Here is a 14,399-nt window from a genome sequence, read left to right on the forward strand (position 1 = left end):
AAGCAGGTTTTACCAAGAGGTTCTTTCACTACTTGGAATTCAGCCTAAGGAAAGACTTTTTTTCCTCAAAGAAAAAAAGGGGAGGGAGGGGAAAATATCATCAACTGAGAACAATGAATTTCTGATTGTAACTTCTCTACCTACAAGGGAGCAGGGTGGGGCAGTACAGCTCCTCATGCTGTTGTTCCCATATCCCAGTGGTGATGCTGCTTTTTCCAACTGGTGACTGCAAGGAATATCTTGCAGCACATCATAACTTAGATTCACAGATTTGTTAAGGCTGGAAAAGGCCTTTAAGATCATCAAGTCTAACAGCCAACCTTGATTTCAAATCCCAGTCACCCATTGATCCGAGTATTGAAACAGCCTGTAAGGACTCATGACTTTTTTTTTTTTTTATAGTTATTTTTTAATGGGATTTTCCCACTGGGAAGTTACTGGTTGCTCATTCTCTTTAGGACATAACAGGCCACCAGACTTCTGCTTTGGAGATGTGTTGAGTCAGTGGAGAGAAGGATGGGCCTGGAAGAGCAGAGTCTGTTCCAAGGCCTGGATATGTCTCCGTTCATGGATGTCTCAATGCCTACACTCCAGGTTCTGGTGTTTCCCGAAGGGCTGGTGAATAATGAATCCAGCTGGGAGTAACTGTGGATCAATGGCAAAGATGTTGATGTGACTCAGGGAATCTCCACAGGATGCTCTGGAAGGGGAACATCTGCCCACGCTGGGTAAGGGGTGACCTTCCTCAGCACAGATGTCTCCCTGGAATTCCTCGAGGTTTCTAGAGCCAGAGATGACACATCTTTGTTATTTTGTCCTCCAGTGAATGCTTATTCTAAGGACTCTGGCCTTTTTCACGAAGCACAATTAACTCCTGGCTCTCCTGGAGCCCTTTTCCCTGCCTGCCTCTGGGAGGAAACCTGCTGTGGTTCCTGCTGCCTGGTCACAGCAGCTGAGAGCAGGTGGCTGCTCTTGGAGGGCTCTTATCCACCCCCTGCCCACCGAAACTCCCCTAAAATAACCTTATAACTGTGGGGGTTTTGTAGCTGTTACCTCTTGGTGGGGAGAGCCAGGGTGGCTCTGTTCAGTTCCTGTGTCTTTGGAGAGTGTTTATTCTTCTTAATTGTGGAAGTGCCAACTTGGTTCCCTGTCCCATGGCTAAAATCCCCTACTTAAATATCTGCATTTTAAGCTGTTTTTGTTCTTGACAGCCTTGGAAGCGAGTTGGGTTTAGAAAAGACACTGATGTTCCACCCACAGAGAAGTTTATTTTGGTGGGAGTATCTGAATTTTTACAGTCTTGTTTCTAGAAGAGCAACCCTGCAAAGCTGTGTGGATTTTGCTGTCGGCACTAACACGAGCGAGGGAATAAGCCCCTGGCGTTATTTAATCCCACAGTTATCCTTGGAATCAGCAGCTTCCAGCTCCCCTCTCCAGCCTGGGTTAAGTGTCCCACAATTGCAGGATGTGCTGTGGGCATAATTGCAGACAGTGGATGGCAAATAGTTTTTAAACACCTCAGGACATTTGTTTCCTAAGGCCCAACTCTTAAAACACTTGAAAAGAATGGAAAAATCAGCTCCTGGGGGAAGGAAAAGATGTTGGAATTTTTTTCCCATTTTTACCGTGGGTATCACAATCTGTTTCCCATGAGCTGGCAGTTCTCTTCCAGGGTCTTGATTTGGGCTGGTGTTGCTGGGTTCTTGTAGAGTTTTGTTTCTAAAGAGAAAACTCTGCAGGTTTCTCTACTTCTGAGAAACAGAAGTTACAGGAGATGGAAAGAAATGAGCTGGATTGTGATGTTACAATTTTTTGTTATTGGTTCTGCAGGGATGAGCAGCTTTGGCCAGCACTTTTAGCACTGTCAGAGGTCAATTTTCATGACAAAATTATTATTTTATGAGTCTCTTAAAGCGTGTTTTATCATCTGTTATTCGAACAGAGCCGTTTGTTCATTTGAGGTGAAAGATGCACACTTGGCCTGTCACCTGGAGGGAGAACTGGGTTAAAAATGGTCACACTGGGATAAGTTTGAGGCTGGCTGACCAAAAGCAGGGCAGTTTTCGGGGGGGGAGGAGGGGAGACCTTGGGTGATGGGCTTTTGGCAGCGTGGTCCCTCTCCTTGCTCAGACTTCCATGGTTTCCAAAGCAAGTGCTGTGACCAGTGATCCGAGGGGACCTTCCCTAAACCACTGTGGGGTGGGCACTTGGGGATAGAAACGAGGGGGAGGGAAGATGAGGAGAGGGAGAGTGTTGCAGGGGGAGATGCTGAGCTGAGACTTTCACCAACATCCCCAAAATGCCCCCCCAAAAGGTCCTGTTTCTTTTTCAGTGTGCCAGGGGCTATCTGAGGAGAGGCCAAGTGGCTCCAATGCCTTCGGAGCGTCCGCTCCTGGTTTTCATGGCTTGATCTGTGTCACTGTAGCCAGTTTGAACTGTATGAGGTGCCTCATCCCTGGCTCAAGTGTGCTTCAAACCTGTGTTTCCTGGCAATTCCTTTTATAAATAACATGGGGGTTGGGAATAAAATGGCACTAATGGAAACTGTTGGCTCTTTGTGTGTGACGGGGAGCCGAGAGGAGTTTGGGACACCCAGCATCACCCCTGCCCTGGGGATGAAGGAGATGCTGTTCTGCCTGTAGGGATGGAAAATGTGGGATCAGGGTGTTCTTATTGCTGCTGCAGAGCAGGGAAGTGACCCAGGAGACACATGAATTGTTTATCATAGAATCACAGAATGGTTTGGGTTGGGAGACACCTTAACTCTCATCTCATTCCACCCCCCTGCCAAGGGCAGGGACACCTTCCCCTAGCCCAGGTTGCTCCAAGCCCCCTCCAGCATGACCTTCCAGGGATGGGGCAGCTGCAGCTTCTCTGGGCAACCTGTCCCAGGGCCTCACCACCCTCACAGGGAAGAATTGTTTGGGTTTAGCCCAAATGAGATCAGATGTTTCAATGGGTTTACAAAGTCAGGTAATGATGATGCCATGGGAGGGTTTTGGTGGAGCTGGGAAAGATCCCATCCCCAATATTTGTGTTACCAGCAGGAGCAGCTGAAATGTTGCTGTCACAAAAATGCCACCTGCAGACCAATGGCACGTGTAATTAGTGCCACCTTCACCAAACCAGGGTATTAAGACAAGGGTGGGGAGCAGTGAGCAAGCCAAGTTTCCAAATTGGCTGAAGATGGACCTTGCTGTGGCTGAGTGACTATTCTCTGGAAAAAATGGGAACCCTTGGATAGGTTGCTGGGTCCCCTCATGTCTCAAGCTTTGGGAATGGGGTGGTAGGTTGTGTTTTATCATAGAACCCCAGAATGGTTCGGGTTGGAAGGGACCTTAAAGCTCATCTCATTCAACCCCCTGCCATAGGCAGGGACACCTTCCACTAGCCCAGGATGCTCCAAGTTCCCATCCTTGGAAACTTCCAGGGATGGGGCAACCACAGGGATTGGAGCCAAGCAGAAAACAAATGAAGATTTTTGCTCCTTTTGGGAGACCTGGCAGCTCTGGGGAGCTGCTGGGGGCTCTCAGGTGTGAATGCTGTGCTTGGGGTCCCAGCGGGAATAAAACCGGCACCTCCTTCCTGGGACAAACACCGTGTTGGCTGCTCCAGCTGCTGTGATTCCATCAGCTCCTGGAGGCAGCTGGCATTGCCCTGCAGAGGCCACACATGTGGCATTTCCCAGGCCTGTCAGGCTGTGCCACGTTTGCTTACCCGGAGCTTTATAAAGAGGAGCTGCGGGAGCTTCCTCTGCTCCTTCCCAGGGTTTGGTCCGGACTCTCCCCCAGCACAGCCCTCACTATGGACGCCCTCAATGTCTCCATTGCTTTTTTTTTCCTGGTTGTTGGGATGTGCCAGGTGCTCAGGTGGCTTTCCAAGAGGCTCCTGTCTCCCAGAGTGTATGGCTGCCTTGCCAGAGAACTTGCTGGCTCGTTACAGCTGTGTATGAGCTGCCTGGAGCTGAGGATGCTGATGGAGATCGGCCCATGGGGGGGTGGCTTTGGCCTGGACATGGTCTTGACTCTGCTCTTCCTTCTCTTCGCTGTTCATGGCGCCTCTTTTGATGGAGCATCTGCCAACCCAACTGTCTCTGTCCAGGAGTTCCTGCTGCTCGAGTCCAGTCTCGCAACCACAGCTGCCAAGCTGCTGGCCCAGGGCGTGGGCACGGGGACAGGCTGGGCTGTCACCAAGCTCTTCTGGTCCTGGGAGCTGACACAGTTCCACTTCATCCAGAGCCTGATCTCATCGGAGTGCAGCTCCTCCATCCACACCTCCCTGCCCCACGCTGCCCTCGTGGAAGGCACCTGCTCTTTCCTGTTCCACCTCGTCCTCCTCAAGTCACGTCAGAGTCACCCCATCTGCAGGGTCCCTGCGCTGGCAGCGACCGTCACCTTCCTGACCTACACAGGTGAGCAGCACTCCTGAGTCATTTGGAAAAACACTAAACTTGTGGGGGAGGGACAGCTCCTTTTTCATCTTCTAGGACTGGAGAGGTAACAATTAACAAGGTAACAACTGCCAAGATGTTTGTTTTCTACTTATTTTGGGGAACAATCACTTTGGGATGAAGATGGCAGTTTAGGATATTTGGGCAGCAGCTGAATGTTGGCACTTGAGAAGCCAGTTGGCCCAGGACTGGGATCACTTCCCTTCAGTGTCCCCTAATGCAACCCCTCGGCCCCAAACTGAGCTTTTCTGCTTCCTGCAGAGCTCAGGATGACGAGGGTGGGATTTTCCCCACCCGAGGGATGCAGGTGCTGGAGCTGGGCAGCAGCAGGGATGCTCTGGGCAGGCAGGAGGGGTCACAGTCTGTGGGCCCAGCTCTTTGTCAGTGTCCCAAAGGATGCAGGTGAGACCCTTGGCCATGTTTCTCTTCCCACACAGCCGAATCATTCACAGGGGCCTTCTTCAACCCTGCCCTGGCCACAGCCACCACCTTCCACTGCACAGGGAACAGCTTCTGGGACTACATCCAGGTTTACTGGCTGGGGCCCCTCGCAGGTGAGATCTTCCCAGGGGCAGGGGCTGGGATGGGGGGCAGTGGGCAAGGCAGAAATGCTGGGTGTAACACAAATCATTCCTGCAAGGGGCTGAACTTGGGTCTTGGCAGTGGCAAGTGTTATTTTTCCTCCAACTTCCTTGTCTCTGGAGTCATCTCTTTGCTATCCAGGTTTTTAATCTAATTTCTGCACAGGACGTGGGCAAAACTCTCCCTGAGGCCAGAGTTTGGGGGAGATAAAGCAAAGGTGTTTTAGAGCAATGACAGGCTGAGCTATGGTTTGGGGTTGTCCACAGCTTCAGGATGATCACAGGGAGCTGGATATGGGCTGCCTTGAATGCAGAAAGTGGGGACAACTCCCTGACAGGAGGGTGAAGAAGGGTGAGGGTTGGTCTCTTCTCCCAGGTAACAAAGGTCAGGACAAGAGGAAACAGCCTCAAGTTGTGCCAGAGGAGGTTTAGGTTGGGTATCAGGGAAAATTTCTTCCTGAAAGTGTGGTCAGGCACTGGCACAGCTGCCCAGGGCAGTGGTGGAGTCACCATCTCTTGAGGGATTTAAAAGCCATGTGGATGGGGCACTTGGGGATATGGGTTAGTGGGGGGGGGAATAGTTGGATTCAGTGGTTTTGGAGAGCTTTGCCAACCAGAATGATTCTGTGGCAAAAGACTACTGGGGTGGTTTGCGGCCCTTTTGGGTCAAAACAAGCTTATTACATTAAGGAAACACTGGTTACATTCTTCTTAAAGCCATACAGAGGAGGTCTGTCAGCTCTCAGTGAGGGCTTCAGTGGTGCTGAGCTGCCTTTTGGTCACGGTGAAGGTCGTGGGTTTGGAAATCGCGGCTGAGCCATGGGGAGGGTGGAGGTGCTCAGTGCAGGACATGGAAGGGTCTGTGCTCTCATTCCAGGGATGTTTGCTGCCCTCCTGCTCTACCAGGGCAACATCCCACGGCTCTTCCAGAAAAACCTCCTCTACAGCCAGAAGAGCAAATACAAGATACCCAAGGTGAAGGTGACAGTGCACGAGGAGGGTGATGAACCGAAGAGGAAGAGGAAGGGGGGGAAGAGCAACTCTGAGCCTCGTGCCTGAGCCATGGGGCAGAGGGGTCCTGGCAGTCCCTCTCCTGGGAAAGGGTTTCCAGGCATGGAAGATTTTGCTGCTCATCCTGCATGTTCAGTCCCTACCACCAGGTGAGACTGTTTTAAAGCATCGCAAAGGAATCCTTGCAGGATGTCTGAGTCCCTGAGCTCCTTTGGGAATAGCTTTGAAAGACTCCCTGGAGAGCCCGAAATGTTCCAAGCCTTCCTTGTTAGCTTGGTGAGAAAAAAACTAACACTTTTGCATAAATTGCTAATTGTCTTGTATTGCCAGGAAGCTCCCAGAAAGACTATTAACATGGGCAGGCTTGAGCAACCCTGGGTTATTGCATTGTCCAACGCCTGAAATAACCTCACTGGGTCTCTTGCAGCCATAAAACCAAAGTATAAACCAGTAACTGCCTTGGAAACTTAGGATGGGGAGGAAGCAGGCTTTGATCTTCGAGTTATTAATGAACATTGGTCAAAAAGTGGTGGGGTTTGAGTCAGACTTGAACTGAGGATGTTGAGTTGCACAGGCTGAACCTGGCAGGTCTTGGAGAGGAATTAAAAATGCTCCAAGGCGAGTTCACTGGCCACGGGAGACCCTGCTCCTCTGGGGATGTGCTTGGCCAGGGTTTTGGTGCTGTAAAACATCAAGAAATGGTGCACAAAGGGTCTGTGGTGAGAAAAAAAAAAAAAAGACCCAGGCAGCCAGTGTGGTTGAGCAAGTGCATCCCTGGGCTCTGTTTCTTGTCTATGTGAAATATTCCTAAAGATAAAATTGTGGTTTGTGGAATAATAATAATAATAATAATAAAAAATGTTGTGGTTGGCATTTGAGTCAGTGATGTTTTTTCCTGTGAGCTCTGCTGAGGGATATCAGCCCATCTGATCCCTGGAAATGGGAAACACCTGCTGAGTGAAGGGGGATGCCCCCAGGCTGTGCTGGCCCTACGGCCCTCCATGGATGCTGCATCCCAGGGCTCTCTCCACAGGGAAGAGCACAGGGGGGACACGATGCTCCAGCTGTGCCAGTGTCCCTGCCCTGGGTCAGCTTGGCAGGAGCTCGAGCAGGGACAGTCTCCTCCTATTTCCTGAGGTGCAAACAGGGAATAAGGAAGGGGCACCCAACTGAAATCCAGAGTGAGGGTGTCAGATGCAGGTTTGGTACCTGGCACCCAGCCCTGCTCTTTCCTGCACTCTGCTGTGTCCCATGAGGGGTTTTGGGGATGATCCCAGGGTGTTGTGCTGCCCCTGAGCTGTCCATCCCTGTTGTTTTTCTCTGGGGTGACCTGCAGGCCCCTCAGGAACCCTAAGAGGATCCAGACCTCTGCAAGCCATGAGCCCACACCACATCCCAACAGGAGAAATGAGGGAAGGAACCAACACAGCGATACATGGATGTGCCCCAGAGATTAAACTTTATGGAACGAACAACACCCCAAAAACCATGCAGCAAACACCCCCAAAATGGTGCCCCCACATCGTGCCCGGCCCGATGCTCGGCACTGCCCCGGAAAAGGCACTGGGAGCACAGCCTGGCTTTTATCCTGGTTAAACAGAGCAGGAAACAGGACACCTTTGGGTGTAAACCTAAACCTTTGAGGCTCGACGTGGCTGCCCCAGGGAGAGCCCGGGATGCTCAGATCCCCCCCGCACAATTTTTCCTGAACCTCTTTTGGTTTGGCAATCAGCTGAAAACCCAGAGGTGGGGCCTCCATTTATCCCAGCTGATCTGCTGGCTCTGCTTTTGATTTGTGGATAAGTGCAGGGTGCGAAAAGTAAGGCTGACTCGCCCGCCACAACCCGTTCTTGGAGTCCCTTTCCCCAGGCAGAGCGTAGGATGTTCCTACGGCTGCTCCAGGCGGTGGATTGAGATGTCTGGCTGCAGAGATGCTCACGAGGCATCCCCCAGTCCCATGGGTATGGAACTTGCAGCCTGACACCCTGGTGCTCCAGGGTAGGATGCTGATCCGATAAATGCAGCATCCGAAGGCAACACGTCACCACAGAGCCAGGGAAAATTATTGCTGGATTTTTCCTTTTTTTTTTTTTTTTGCCTTTCAAGACGTTTTCAGATATTTGGGGTCTGTTTCTTGGGCTGCTGGGGAGAGTGTCTACCAGGCAGATTGTCTACTGGGGCAAATTGATGTAATTAAGGGGAATTTAAGGGGTGGCAGTGGATATTGTTATTTTTAATTAAGAGGCTGCTTTTCCAGCACGGTAGCGTTAAGGCGGAGCAGAGGAGAGCTGCAGCTGGACAGACAGACAGACTCATTCCCAAGCTGTAAATCAAACTCCACGGCTCTGATTTACAGCTTGGCCCTGCACTGTTGCAGTCTCTGGCGTGGGGACTGGGGCTGCCTTCCTGGATCTGCTCCCTGCTGCCGAGGCTTCAGGGGAGGGGGAGGGTTCCCTCTGACTGAGGGGGAGGGTTCCCTCTGGAAAAATCATGTCGAGCCCCTGGGACCCCCCATTGCAGCCCGTCCTGCTCCACAGCAGTGTGTAGCACCCAGAGCTTGTGCACAGTCCTGCACAGACAGAGGTGACTGGGGGCTGCCAGCAGCCCCCAGCCCACCCCCTCTCCAGGGCAGGAGCAGCCCCCAAGCCCAGGATCTGAGTGCCTCACTGCCCTCAGCCAAGGCGGCTGGAGAAGATGCCTGGAAGGGGCAGGGAGGCTCAGTGTTGGGTGCCCTCCAGCCGGTGCTGTGGGGCACTGCCTTGCCCAGAGGGAGTGGGCTGGGGGGTCTCGGGGGGCTCTGGGGGGAACTGCTTCTTGTAGAGAGCGCTGCTGTACTGCAGCTCCGGGGTCACGAGGCGCCGGCACATGTGCTCCGTCTCCTTATCCAAGCCCTGCTTGAGGTTATAGCCCAGGATCCTGGCACCGCCGTGCTGCAGTGGCCGCAGGGAAGAGTCCTTGATGTCCTTCGGGGCCACGCTGCCCGTGCCCTGCAGGCAGGTCCTTGCCAGCTCCGCCTGCCGCTCCCGGAGCGCCTTCACTTCCTGCTCCATGCGCTCCCGGCCGATGTCCCGGTCGATCCTTTCCCAGAAGGTCCTGTTGAAGTGGGTGTAGATTTCCCAGTCCAGCCTGTTCCACTCCTTTATCTTCTCCACGATGCTGTCCGAGAGGGAGGACTTGGTGCTGCTGTCCCTGGTGTTGAGTGGGAAGGAGACGACGCTGTCCAGGTCCCAGCACAGCATCTCCTTCAGGAGCACCATGGACTCGTCGAAGTACTCGGAGATGAGGATGAAGTCGAAGGACGCCTCGATGGCCTTTACCATGAGTTGCACCCGCTCAGCAGACACCTCTGCATTGGGGTTGAAGCCAAAATCGAAGGTCATGAGGTTCTTGGCGTAGTTGCTGTCGCCCCTGGTGGGGTCGTAGTAGAGGTGTGGCTGGCTCAGGAACTCCTCCAGGCTGCGCACGCGGGAGAAGGCCGACGCGCCCTTGTAGTACGTGAAGGAGGACTCCATGAGCTGCACGGGGTTCCTCAGGATGGAGAAGTAGATGGCAGAGCTGGGCACCACTTTCCGCACCTGTGGAGGAGAAAAAGGAGGGTTTAAAGGTGGGGTAGGGACAAGGGACCTACTTGCCTGAAATCCTGGCAAGCAGAGGTGCTCACTGGGGTGGGAGATAGTGGGTGCTGGGGAGGGTTTCAAGGCGCAACTCATCCAAGGAGCTGTGGAGAGCCCCCGAAGAGGCACATGAGGGGAGCAGTGACCAAACCTCCCCACCTGCCACACCTGCGTGGGCTTTCTGGGATGGAGATACATCCTGTCTCCTTGCCTTTCCCAAGACCTGTGTATCATCAAGTGGCATCCAGAGGGGTGGATGCTGGGCATGGCTGACCTGAATTGATGCACTTTAGATGTTCTCCTCTGGTGGTTCCCTGATGGCCTGTCCAGAGAACAGGATGTCTCCAAGGGCCCACCAGACAAGAAGGAGATGATAGTCGCTGACAGCTACAGGTGCTGTCTCCCATCTTGTCATGGGTCAAAGCAGAGTGATTCATCAAACCTGCTCCCAGAAGCTCTCAGGAGATGCCAACAACGTGAAAGGTACCCGTGGGCAATCCTGGCTGCCTGTGATTCATCCCTGAAGAGTTTACGTGCTTTACAGGTGCCCCACCTTGCGCCCCGTGAGCCCCTGTCTCCCTCCCCTGCCCGCCCTTCCCAGCGGTCGTGGCTTTGCCTGTACCTCCGGCTGCAGGAATCGCATGTGGTGGCAGAGGATGTTGAACCGCTGGGGGCTCTTGGGGGAGAAGCCCTGCACGAACCTCGCCATGAAGTGGCGGGGGTAGTAGAGCTGGAAGCCCCCGCCGAGGGGGAAGGCGAAGGTGAGGTTGTGGGTCTCGCCGAAGCGGAAGAGGACGTTCATGACGGTGCTGCTGGCACTCTTGTGCACCTTGAGGAAAACAATGTCAGTCTGGGGCTCACACGTCTTCCCTTGAGGGGCGACTCCTCTGGCCTGCCGACCTCCTCCATTTGTCACCTCCTCGACCACAGAGGCTGCTGTCCAGTTTGGGAAAAATCCTGTCTCTGGGAGTGTTTCGTTGGAGTCCTCTGCCTGCAGGGGTTGAGCTGAGTTTGGGACGGGATCTGTCAGTGAACTGCTCCTCTGATGGCTGGGGGAAGCCACAGCTTGAGGCTGAGACTGGTTCTGTTCCTCCACCTGTGTCATTCTGGCTGGTGACGTTTGCCCGTTCTCCTTAGTGCTCAGTCTGTTTGCAAAGACAATGAACTTCCTGGTGACAGCTTCTGCCAAAACTGTGGCAATCCTGCCAGGAAGGCTTGGAGAAGGACTTTCTCTGGCTGCTTTTCTCAGGACAGGGAGCTGGGGTTTCAGCCCCGTGGGCAATAGATGAGCTTCCACCTTCTTACTGCTCTCCACAGGCTGCTGTGTCCCATGCTCCTCTTGGCTGCCTGGGCTGCTTTCCAGAGAGGTCTCCCAGCTGACATGCAGGTCCTCAGTCGAAGTGGGGTCTGGCACAGCTTTCCTTTGCCACTGCAGGGAATTGTCCTCCCAGAGCAGGTCAGGTGTCTGGAGGCCAGAGTTGAGCCCCAGGCCCGTGCTCTGCTGCAGGTCACGCTCCACCTCACACTGGCAGTTCCTGTAACGGGGAGGACACGATGCTCAGCTGCAGAGAGCGGAAGGAATGTGCAGAGGGCAACTCCTCTGCAGCCCAGTGAGCCCCCCCGAGCCCTCCCACAGACACCACCAAGTGTGTTTCCCCATCTTTCTTGGGGTAGGTGGCCCTGCTGGTAGGTGTAGGGCTTCACCGCTGCCCTGGGGAGTCAGGATGGGTGCAGGAAGTTGGGCTTGATGAGCTCAGAGATGTTTTCCAACCTTTAAGGATTCTGTGATTCTATGAAGAAGAGAAGACAGGTCAGCAGCCTGTGTCAATGCCTTTGTCTCGCTGGAGCAGGATGGAAGGGGCAAAGCAAGAGGAGGCAAAGTCAGAGAAGAGCAAGTTGCCTAGAGAAGCTGGAGAAACAATTGCAGACAACCCCAGACTGGGACAACTGGGCTCTAGATCTGTAGGGTGTTATGGTGAGCCAGGACAAAGCCCAGAGCAACCTGGCCTGACCCCAGAGCAGGCTCAGCTCTGACCAGGGCATAGGGGTGGGATGTGGGAGTCTCAGAGAGTCCTCTCCCACTTGGATTTTTCTCCCTCTCTAAGGAAGACCCTGTTGGGTGGTTTTCAGAAGAGTGGTTTTGAGCCCACCTCAGTGGTCAGCAAAAGGCTGGAGGATAAGGTGCAGTTCTGTAATCCTGCTTTGGACCTACCTGGAAGGCTGCAGCTTCTCCATGACTTGAAGGGCGACCAGGAGGAGGATGAGGAGGCTGAAGGAGATCCAGAGCCGACCTGGCTGGACCCTGTAGACTGCACTCAGCTTCCTGCAAGGAAACCGATATTTCAGACCACTCATGGGGAAAAGAAACATGTGAGGCAAAGGTGCCTTGAGGCTTGTTTTATTTCTTTATCTTTCTTTCAGGCGCGGGCGGAAATGATGCGGAGGCAGTGATAACCGAGGAACCTCCGAGGCTGTGCCAAGCGCTGGAGCCCAGTGGAAATTTCTAGATGGGCCACAGATATTCCTCTGAAAAGTAAACAGTGGTAACTGCCAACTCCCTTGGCTGCTCAGGGACACCTTCTGGGAGCAGCCTGGGTTCCCACCTTGGCACCAGGAACAGGCGCTCCCTGCGTATTCCCTGCCCTGCCTGGTCTAGAAGTATCAGGACTCCATCTTTATCAACCTGGACAATAAAATCTTTGTTTGCCCTGCTCTCCCTGCTCTCAGTGCCTGCTGTTAGAGGCTCCAGCAGTGGCTGAAGATGTGATGCCACCATGGGGGCCCCAGCGATGCCCCTCCAGTGTGTGGCCTGGATTTTTGTCTGGTTTTAGCTGAGTCTGCAACGGCAGTGTGATTTCTACAGGTCATCAGTGCTGCGCTATGGGGGACTGGGTTGTTTGTGGTGACATCCAGGCCACAGAAAACACTGCCACGGGGCTTCTACTGCTTGTAGGACTTGCTGCAACATCCTGGTGGAGTTTAGTTGTAGTCCTAATCTTTAGTGGAGCAGCTGGGGGACTAAGTTTCCTGGAAAAAAAAATAGTTTGCATTTCATTTCTTCGTGGAAACAATAGTCAAGCCCTGGCAGAGGCAAAGTCACCATCCCTGGAGGGATTTAACAGACGTGTAGTTATCACACTTGGCAACATGGTTTAGTGTGGCCTTGGCAGTGCTGGGGGAGCAATTGGACTCAATGATCTTAGAGGGCTTTTCCAACCTGAATGAGTCTGTGATTCTCCTGGTTTCTACCCAGGAAGCCAATTGTTGCCTAACAGGAGATGATTTGTGCTGAAGATCTGGTTAAATCCTCTGGGGTGGGCTCTGCTGGGGGGGTTCCTGCCTGCCAGCCCCACATGCCTGCTCTCCCCTCTCTGAGGCAGGAAGGGTCATGGGCTGCTTTACTGAGCATGAAATGGAGGGATCTAAATAGAAAGAGTTAATGAAAGCAGGAATTTGGTCAGAGTGTGCTTAGAAGCCACGTTCTGACAGCTAATCTGTGTTGGTTGGTGTTGCTCGCTTCCTGCAGTGGTCAGATTTGAACCAAGAGAGTGGGACTGGGACTGCTCAGACCTGCTTGTCCTGGAGCTTCTTCATCTTCATGATGCTTTATCTCCTACTGCAGGCAGTCCTGTGACACGTGGGAGCAGTACTTGCCTGGTGAGCCAGCAGTGACACAAATGTGGGCTGTCCAAAGTGGTCACGTGCGTCGAACAGGTCAGAAATTTGGGGTTGTTACTGAGAAATTGGATTTGTTCCAGAAAAAAACATCAACTGTTATGACTAAGTAGTAGTTTGATAGCGACAGTGCTGCTTCCAGTGGTTTGGACACTCATGGATATGATTCTGCCCTGCTCCCAGTAACATCCTTTACCAAGCCGAAGCGCTGAGCTCCCCCCAGGAGGTTTGTAGTTTCTAAAGTACTTGGGACTGGGAAGACTGGGAAGTCTTAGGTCAAGGCAGTGCTACTGGGGATTCAAAAGGCACGGAATTACTACACGTCAGCAGCACAGCATCCCCAAACCTGATGGCAAACTGGTGGTACCCATGACCTTTTCCACTTGAGGAGCAGGTTGCCAAGCCTGGATGAGACAGGTGTTTGGCAAATGTGCCCGTGGCTCATTGCCTGGCCGTGCCGGCAGCACGAGGAGAGCCTCGTGCTGTCAGAGGTGTATGGGCATGACAAGCAAAGGAGCAGAAAAATGCCAAATGCTTTAACAGCACATAAAATGCCAAGGGATGTTAAAGGGAGAGGGGGAAGCAGAGACTCGAGGCTGCCCCAGAGCTGGTGTGAGGAAAGGCTTGTTGAAGTAACTCTGTGTGAAAGGTCAGAGACCAAAGAGGGAGAAGGCAGTGAGGGAGGAGCTGCTCCAGGATGATTCTGCCTGACAGGTCTGGTTGGCAACTCAATCCAACTCTCCAAACACTCAAAGTAAGCCTACCACAAGCACCAAGAAAGGAATGAAGAGGTGAATAACTGTGATATTTAGTGATACATCCATACTCTCTCTTGGGGGGAATCTGCATGAGCACCCAGTAACAAAAGCATAATGATGCAAATCTTCTCCTCAAGTATTTGGTGCAGATATAATTCTTGACTTGCCTCCACAAAGGTCCTAAACTCTCAGTCTGTAGAGAACCTGGGAAAGATCCAGGTCCTTTTGCTCTTTTGAGTTGGTCATTGTGTTGGTTGAACACCCAGTTGAGAACACATAACACGTGGCTGGCTGCTTGGGTCCGGTCAGG

General features: G+C 52.8%; 2 protein-coding genes across 2 annotated transcripts; one reads left to right on the top strand and one right to left on the bottom strand.

The window, feature by feature from the left end:
• Window positions 1-3,478: 3,478 nt before the first annotated feature.
• On the top strand, window positions 3,479-7,086 carry LOC108502879 (aquaporin-12-like). The gene is made up of 4 exons (XM_017826297.1): window positions 3,479-4,411; window positions 4,888-5,004; window positions 5,909-6,743; window positions 7,076-7,086. Exons 1-3 carry the CDS (start codon window positions 3,673-3,675, stop codon window positions 6,088-6,090), a joined length of 1,038 nt encoding a protein of 345 aa, XP_017681786.1. The 5' UTR covers window positions 3,479-3,672; the 3' UTR covers window positions 6,091-6,743; window positions 7,076-7,086.
• Window positions 7,087-8,759: 1,673 nt separating this feature from the next.
• On the bottom strand, window positions 8,760-12,432 carry LOC108502827. The gene is made up of 4 exons (XM_017826183.1): window positions 12,260-12,432; window positions 11,869-11,979; window positions 10,279-11,191; window positions 8,760-9,617 (listed from the first exon to the last, which is right to left on the bottom strand). The coding sequence occupies exons 1-4, from the start codon at window positions 12,430-12,432 to the stop codon at window positions 8,760-8,762; spliced, it is 2,055 nt and encodes a 684-aa protein (XP_017681672.1).
• Between the last annotated feature and the right edge of the window lie 1,967 nt (window positions 12,433-14,399).

Source organism: Lepidothrix coronata, unplaced genomic scaffold (assembly GCF_001604755.1).
Source record: "Lepidothrix coronata isolate B3197 unplaced genomic scaffold, Lepidothrix_coronata-1.0 Scaffold125, whole genome shotgun sequence".
Classification (NCBI taxonomy): Eukaryota; Metazoa; Chordata; class Aves; order Passeriformes; family Pipridae; genus Lepidothrix; species Lepidothrix coronata.